Source organism: Salmo salar, chromosome ssa26 (assembly GCF_905237065.1).
Source record: "Salmo salar chromosome ssa26, Ssal_v3.1, whole genome shotgun sequence".
In the NCBI taxonomy this organism is placed as follows: Eukaryota; Metazoa; Chordata; class Actinopteri; order Salmoniformes; family Salmonidae; genus Salmo; species Salmo salar.
In genome coordinates this window covers 50,185,431-50,193,860 of record NC_059467.1, presented here as the reverse complement: position 1 = coordinate 50,193,860, position 8,430 = coordinate 50,185,431, and the positions used below count along the sequence as shown (strand labels likewise).

Below are 8,430 nucleotides of genomic sequence, written 5' to 3'. Positions count from 1 at the left end.
TTCAAAAGTACTTAAATATCTAAGTATTCACAAAAAAAAAGTACTTTACAGTTTATATTCCTTTTCATAACATGCTTGTTTGTTGCTTTTGAAATTGTACTCAACTGATGGAATCCCAAAAAGTATTTAATTAAGATGATAATTGTATAATTGTTGAAAAAATATATTTACTATTTTTTTGTTAATTAATATTGCATTGACACAAACCTTTTGTCAGTCAATAAAAACATGATACACAATCAATAGTGTGTCTTCCGTCTCTTATCCACAGATAACAGTACCCTTGCAGACTTTTCTTTCTACAGTACAGATACAGTTCTAGTGAATCACCCTGTTCTTTTGTCATCTGCTACCATCTAGCGGTTCTTACCGGTATAAACGCTTTCTGAATGTTCTGGTGGGGAATATACGATACGTAATATTGTGTTTGTCCTCCGCGGTGTTCCGTAGTCGGGAGCTCACAGGTCGGTTTCTGAAAACACAGCGTACTGTTGGTTAAATTCCGCTAGTAAATCGTACTTTGGTAGTGAATTGTGCACAATCTTACTAGTAAATTCATTTATTACAATGGCATACCAGCTCTACAGAAATACGACGCTAGGAAACAGTCTGCAAGAGAGCCTTGACGAGCTAATTCAGGTAAACTGCAGCTATGCTAGCTAGATAATTAGCTAACGTTATCTAGTTGCACTTTGTTTGGGATAACAAGTTAAGTTAGCTAATTATGAAGCCACATTATCCATCGTTAACACCGTTCAGATATTGAAGTTATCTTTCACGAGAAAAAGCTGGTTAGCTAACTAGTTGCCTTCTCGTCTTCTACATAGCTAGCTAACTAGTTAGCCACGCTAACAAGAAGCATCTCCATAAATGGCTGCAGTGACGTATGATTTGAACGAAGAAGCTAGCAAGCTAAAATATTAGTTCGAGAAAGCTAATTTACAGGCTCAGTTTTGATCGGTGAAAAACAGCCAGCTTAATTTAGCCAAAGTCAGTAGTGATGAGTAACGTTATTTGGATTCACTACATTTTCATTGCTAGTTCTCTGATAGCTAGTAACTGGCTCATTAGTTAGCTAATATCCGCGTATGCGCGACTAGGTAAAGCTGGTGGTGGTGCATTAGCTCAGTAAATTCACGATTTCTGGTTCAAGCTTCACTCCAGCTCTTCTCAATCACTAGCTACTATACTTTACCAGCTACTGTTAGCTACTCATCTGAAAACAGTAGCTAGGTATATACACTGCTCAAAAAAATAAAGGGAACACTTAAACAACACAATGTAACTCCAAGTCAATCACACTTCTGTGAAATCAAACTGTCCACTTAGGAAGCAACACTGATTGACAATAAATGTCACATGCTGTTGTGCAAATGGAATAGACAACAGGTGGAAATTATAGTCAATTAGCAAGACACCCCCAATAAAGGAGTGGTTCTGCAGGTGGAGACCACAGACCACTTCTCAGTTCCTATGCTTCCTGGCTGATGTTTTGGTCACTTTTGAATGCTGGCGGTGCTTTCACTCTAGTGGTAGCATGAGACGGAGTCTACAACCCACACAAGCGGCTCAGGTAGTGCAGCTCATCCAGGATGGCACATCAATGCGAGCTGTGGAAAGAAGGTTTGCTGTGTCTGTCAGCGTAGTGTCCAGAGCATGGAGGCGCTACCAGGAGACAGGCCAGTACATCAGGAGATGTGGAGGAGGCCGTAGGAGGGCAACAACCCAGCAGCAGGACCGCTACCTCCGCCTTTGTGCAAGGAGGAGCAGGAGGAGCACTGCCAGAGCCCTGCAAAATGACCTCCAGCAGGCCACAAATGTGCATGTGTCTGCTCAAACGGTCAGAAACAGACTCCATGAGGGTGGTATGAGGGCCCGACGTCCACAGGTGGGGGTTGTGCTTACAGCCCAACACCGTGCAGGACGTTTGGCATTTGCCAAAGAACACCAAGATTGGCAAATTCGCCACTGGCGCCCTGTGCTCTTCACAGATGAAAGCAGGTTCACACTGAGCACATGTGACAGACGTGACAGAGTCTGGAGACGCCGTGGAGAACGTTCTGATGCCTGCAACATCCTCCAGCATGACCGGTTTGGCGGTGGGTCAGTCATGGTGTGGGGTGGCATTTCTTTGGGGGGGCTGCACAGCCCTCCATGTGCTCGCCAGAGGTAGCCTGACTGCCATTAGGTACCGAGATGAGATCCTCAGACCCCTTGTGAGACCATATGCTGGTGCGGTTGGCCCTGGGTTCCTCCTAATGCAAGACAATGCTAGACCTCATGTGGCTGGAGTGTGTCAGCAGTTCCTGCAAGAGGAAGGCATTGATGCTATGGACTGGCCCGCCCGTTCCCCAGACCTGAATCCAATTGAGCACATCTGGGACATCATGTCTCGCTCCATCCACCAACGCCACGTTGCACCACAGACTGTCCAGGAGTTGGCGGATGCTTTAGGCCAGGTCTGGGACGAGATCCCTCAGGAGACCATCCGCCACCTCATCAGGAGCATGCCCAGGCATTGTAGGGAGATCATACAGGCACGTGGAGGCCACACACACTACTGAGCCTCATTTTGACTTGTTTTAAGGACATTACATCAAAGTTGGATCAGCCTGTAGTGTGGTTTTCCACTTTAATTTTGAGTGTGACTCCAAATCCAGACCTCCATGGGTTGATAAATTGGATTTCCATTGATTATTTTTGTGATTTTGTTGTCAGCACATTCAACTATGTAAAGAAAAAAAGTATTTAATAAGATTATTTATTTCATTCAGATATAGGATGTGTTGTTTAAGTGTTCCCTTTATTTTTTGGAGCAGTATATTTCTTACAATGTTAACTTGAGTCATGATGAAATGAAAAACGGTTGTCTATCTATTTTCCTAGACCCAACAGATCACGCCGCAGTTGGCGCTTCAAGTTCTCCTCCAGTTTGACAAAGCCATCAACACAGCGCTGGCCAACCGGGTTCGCAACAGGGTCAACTTTAAGGTGAGGACTGGCTTGTGTTCACTAGGAAGCAAACGATACGAGGAAGAGACAGACCTGAATCTCTCGAATAGAAACTCTTGTTTTCATGGGCAAAACACAACTGTTTGGACTAATTATTACTCCCCTGTTTGCGCCTACCTTAAAAAAAAGGGACAAATACGGGTGCGAGGGCTGGGACAGATGCAGGCTTTCTCTCTAGCCAAAGCAACATCACAGCTGATTCAACAAAGACTGTATTGAAGGTTATGGTTAAATCAAATCAGTTTATTCATCACATACACAGCTTACAACTGGTATAAAAGGTGCAGCCTAATGCTTACTTGCAAGCTCCCTCAACAGTGCAGTACAATATCAATATAATTAAAGTCAAATAATAAGTAGTAGAAGAATGTAATATAATTGATATGTACAGAATTGGTTAGTTGAAACAGATGACTGTTTTTGGCTGGAGCAAAAGCCTTCACCCACACGTAAGCCTTGCAGATAAGCTTTCCCATCCCTGGTTGAAAATGAGCTGAAATCATAGCTGTACGTTTGTTTTATTAATACATCATTTGGTTAAAAATGCCATTCTGCTTTGTACAGCTTTTTAATGTGTTGTGACATTCTCTCGCCTCTAGGGGTCACTAAACACCTATAGATTCTGTGATAACGTGTGGACCTTCGTTCTGAATGATGTGGAGTTCAGGGAGGTGACAGATCTGGTCAAGGTGGACAAAGTCAAGATAGTCGCCTGCGATGGGAAAAGTAGGTTCACTTGTTTTTTTTTTCTCAGGCCATTTTCTCTTCATTAGAACTAGATCGCACACTTCTCTTCCAAGTATGAGACAAAGTGAATGACTATTTCTCACACAGTAGTTTGATTTTGATTTAGACCACCCATTTGCAGATTCTCATTGAAATGCACAACTTATTACCAGACTTACCTGAGCAGCTTCTTTTCTCTTATCAGACACTGGTAACGCTGCAGAGTGAACGAAGTCCATGGCATCAGCTGAGACGTTACTGATGAAGAGGAGGGTGGAGAGAGACCACCCCATATCACAGACAGGACTGTATATATATAATTTATTACAGTAATGGCTGTAAAGAAGATACACTTAAACCCTTGTGTGTGTATATACCACCATCTGAATCAATGGGAGTGAATGGACCAGTCAAAGCCTTGGATATTGCTTGCATGACTTTTTTTTTAAATACATTTGTTTCTTAGAACTGCCTTTTCAGTTTAGTTACTGTTGTTGAGCTTGTTAACCTTTAATAAACTTTTATTTAAAATATGGAGACTTATTATTTCTGGGGGAGAAACTGCATTTGAAACAAATGTCACGTCACTGTGTTTTTTTCATTGTTTTTTTTTTTACAGTATATCTTCCTTACTCATCCGCAACAGAGTGATCTTGGATCCTCTGCTCCTAAAACACACGTGACCGTCCTCTTGACAACGACTTGCTCTGTAAAGGCTCTGCTTCAACTGCAATGGCTGGTATTGGACTTGTATCGCTATCCACTGTCTGTGTTCTTTGGATAGAAGCTTATCCAATTGTATTGGTCGCGTACACATTTAGCAGATGTTGTTGTTGTGGGTGTAGCGAAATGCTTGTGTTTCTAGCTCCCAAACAGTGCAGTAATATCTAACGATACACACTAATCTAAAAGGGAAAAGAATGGAATTAAGAAAAGTATAAATATTATGACGAGCAATGTTGGAGTCCGTAGTATAAATATGTATGTGTGATGATGTATTGACAGTGTGGATATAGTATATCTGTAGGATAGAAGAGTATATAGCAATAGATGCATAGGAAGGCCTTGACTAGAACACAGTATATACATATGAAAGAAGTTCTACGGGGGCGATAGTCCTTTAGTTCAGTTATATAGAATGGGTTGTACAAAGGTATTTCTGTCACAATACTGCTGTGGTGGTTAGTCCCACACTATATATGCTTTAGCCACCACTTCTATCATTGTCATACCATGTCTTCCTATACATTATACAGCCAGGCTAGTGGCTGGTTGTTTGTTTCTCTCACCACTCAGCCAGGCCAAGGTACCAACTCACCCCCCCCCCACCTCAGATTCCCTCTGGCAGACCAGCTGTGACCCAAATCACTAGGAGAGGAAGAGAAGGAGCGAGAGGAAGAGAAGGATCGGGAGAAAGATGACTGCCCAGATGAGAAGACTGATAAGGAGTCAGTTTAGAGTTGTGTTTCCCACTCCAATGTACTGTTGTGTGGTAATGACATTATACAGCTGAATATCACATGACAGGAAGAGAGGCTTGACTGAATGAGAAGGAACGAATGGCATTATAAAGCTGAAATATCACATGACAGGAAGAGAGGCTTGACTGAATGAGTAGGAGCGAATGGCATTATAAAGCTGAAATATCACATGACAGGAAGAGAGGCTTGACTGAATGAATAGGAGCGAATGGCATTATAAAGCTGAATATCACATGACAGGAAGAGAGGCTTGACTGAATGAATAGGAGCGAATGGCATTATAAAGCTGAAATATCACATGACAGGAAGAGAGGCTTGACTGAATGAGTAGGAGCGAATGGCATTATAAAGCTGAATATCACATGACAGGAAGAGAGGCTTGACTGAATGAGTAGGAGCGAATGGCATTATAAAGCTGAATATCACATGACAGGAAGAGAGGCTTGACTGAATGAGTAGGAGCGAATGGCATTATAAAGCTGAATATCACATGACAGGAAGAGAGGCTTGACTGAATGAATAGGAGCAAAAAGAGACTGCTCATATGAAGTTTCAGATGGCCGAGTTAGTAGTCTATTGACTATATGAATATTATTATTGCTATTTTCATGTCATCCAACAAATGTAATTGTATCCGGTGTTATGGTCATATTACATGAAAATAGAGCTCTTTGGCCAAGGTTTGGTGTTGAAAGAAAGATGTGATAAGCAGAAAATAATCCCATACCTACTGTAAAAAATATGGTGGTGGATATTTTATGTTTTGCTTCCACTGGTGCTGGGGCCCTTGTTAGGGTCAACGTTATCACGAACTCTACCCAGTACCGGAACATTTTAACCAAAAACCTGTTTTCCTTCTACCAGCGAGTGGATCTTCCAGCAAGATAATAGCACACATGAAATTTCACAAAGAAATTGACGACTAAATCAACATTTTGCAATGGTCATCTCAGCCTCACGGAGCCCCATTGAAGAAGACAGTCCATAATTGTCCCCATTGAAGAAGACAGTCCATAATTGTCCCCATTGAAGAAGACAGTCCATAATTGTCCCCATTGAAGAAGAAAGTCCATAATTGTCCCCATTGAAGAAGACAGTCCATAATTGTCCCCATTGAAGAAGACAGTCCATAATTGTCCCCATTGAAGAAGACAGTCCATAATTGTCCCCATTGAAGAAGACAGTCCATAATTGTCCCCATTGAAGAAGACAGTCCATAATTGTCCCCATTGAAGAAGACAGTCCATAATTGTCCCCATTGAAGAAGACAGTCCATAATTGTCCCCATTGAAGAAGACAGTCCATAATTGTCCCCATTGAAGAAGACAGTCCATAATTGTCCCCATTGAAGAAGACAGTCCATAATTGTCCCCATTGAAGAAGAAAGTCCATAATTGTCCCCATTGAAGAAGACAGTCCATAATTGTCCCCATTGAAGAAGACAGTCCATAATTGTCCCCATTGAAGAAGACAGTCCATAATTGTCCCCATTGAAGAAGACAGTCCATAATTGTCCCCATTGAAGAAGAAAGTCCATAATTGTCCCCATTGAAGAAGAAAGTCCATAATTGTCCCCATTGAAGAAGACAGTCCATAATTGTCCCCATTGAAGAAGACAGTCCATAATTGTCCCCATTGAAGAAGACAGTCCATAATTGTCCCCATTGAAGAAGACAGTCCATAATTGTCCCCATTGAAGAAGACAGTCCATAAGCTCAGACAAAGGATATCAAGGATCTGGACAGATTCTGTATGGAGGAATGATCTAACATCCCTCCTAATGTGTTCTAGAATCTCATTAAACACCTGGAAGGATTCTGTATGGAGGAATGATCTAACATCCCTCCCAATGTGTTCTAGAATCTCATTAAACACCTGGAAGGATTCTGTATGGAGGAATGATCTAACATCCCTCCTAATGTGTTCTAGAATCTCATCAAACACCTGGAAGGATTCTGTATGGAGGAATGATCTAACATCCCTCCCAATGTGTTCAGAATCTCATCAAACACCTGGAAGGATTCTGTATGGAGGAATGATCTAACATCCCTCCTAATGTGTTCAGAATCTCATCAAACACCTGGAAGGATTCTGTATGGAGGAATGGTCTAAGATTCCTCCCAAAGTTTTCTCCAATCTCATTAACGATTTTTAGAAAAAGACTCGGTTATCATCGCGAGGTATTGAAAACAGGGCTGCCAATAATTTTGACCTCTATTTTTTTCAGAGAGAGAAACGTATTACTTGTTAAACAAAAATATCTTTCTCTGTGTTAGTATAAAATAATATAATTTCCCAATTTTTAGAGCATACAATAAAGCTTTTTTTGCTCATCTTTATCAATGGGGCCAATCATTTTGGACCTGACTAGGCTATATACACTGAGTTTACAAAACATTAGGAACACCTTCCTAATATTGAGTTGCACCCCCCTTTTGCCCTCAAAACAGCCTCAATTCGTCGGGGCAGGGACTCTACAAGGTGTTGAAAGCGTTCCACAGGGATGCTGGACCATGTTGACTCCAATGCTTCCCACAGTTGTGTCAAGTTGGCTGGATGTCCTTTGGGTGGAGGACCGTTCTTGATACACACAGGGAAACTGTTCAGTGTGAAAAACCCAGCAGCATTGCAGTTCTTGACACACTCAAACCAGTGCGCCCAGCACCTACTGTACTACCATACCCCATTCAAAGGCACTTAAATCTTTTGTCTTGCCCATTTACTCTCTGAATGGCACACATACACAATCCATGTCCCAAGACTTAAAAATCCTTCTTTAACCTGTCTCCTCCCCTTCATCTACACTGATTTAAATGGATTTAAGAGGTGACATCAATAAGGGATCATAGCTTTCATCTGGATTCACCTGGTTAGTCTATGTCATGGAAAGAGCAGGTGTTCCTAATGTTTATACACTCAGAATATATATACTACATGACCAAAAGTATGTGGACACCAGCTCATCGAACATCTCATTCCAAAATCATGGGCATTAATATGGAGTTGGTCCCCCCTTTACTGCTATAACAGCCTCCACTGTTCTGGGAAGGCTTTCCACTAGATGTTGGAACATTGCTGCAGGGACTTGCTTCCACAAGAGCATTAATGAGGTCGGGCATCTATGTTGGCCGATTAGGCCTGGCTCACAGTCGGCGTGCCAATTCATCCCAAAGGTGTTTGATGGGGTTGAGGTCAGGGCTCTGTGCAGACC

The 8,430-nt window shown here is 42.0% G+C and overlaps 1 protein-coding gene across 2 annotated transcripts; it reads left to right on the top strand.

Annotated features, from left to right (window-relative positions):
* The first annotated feature begins 413 nt into the window (after window positions 1-413).
* Window positions 414-4,271, top strand: t2ag (Transcription initiation factor IIA subunit 2). Of its 2 annotated transcripts, none has more exons than XM_045707937.1 (4): window positions 414-639; window positions 2,887-2,991; window positions 3,612-3,738; window positions 3,926-4,271. In XM_045707937.1, exons 1-4 carry the CDS (start codon window positions 568-570, stop codon window positions 3,964-3,966), a joined length of 345 nt encoding a protein of 114 aa, XP_045563893.1. In that variant the 5' UTR covers window positions 414-567; the 3' UTR covers window positions 3,967-4,271.
* The last annotated feature ends 4,159 nt before the right edge of the window (window positions 4,272-8,430 follow it).

Bases quoted from the DNA above. Each gene is read 5' to 3' on its own strand.
- t2ag (XM_045707937.1), top strand. From the start codon at position 568: ATGGCATACCAGCTCTACAGAAATACGACGCTAGGAAACAGTCTGCAA. The intron at 640-2,886 runs GTAAACTGCAGC...CTATTTTCCTAG, and splicing joins GCCTTGACGAGCTAATTCAG to ACCCAACAGATCACGCCGCA. The intron at 2,992-3,611 runs GTGAGGACTGGC...TCTCGCCTCTAG, and splicing joins GCAACAGGGTCAACTTTAAG to GGGTCACTAAACACCTATAG.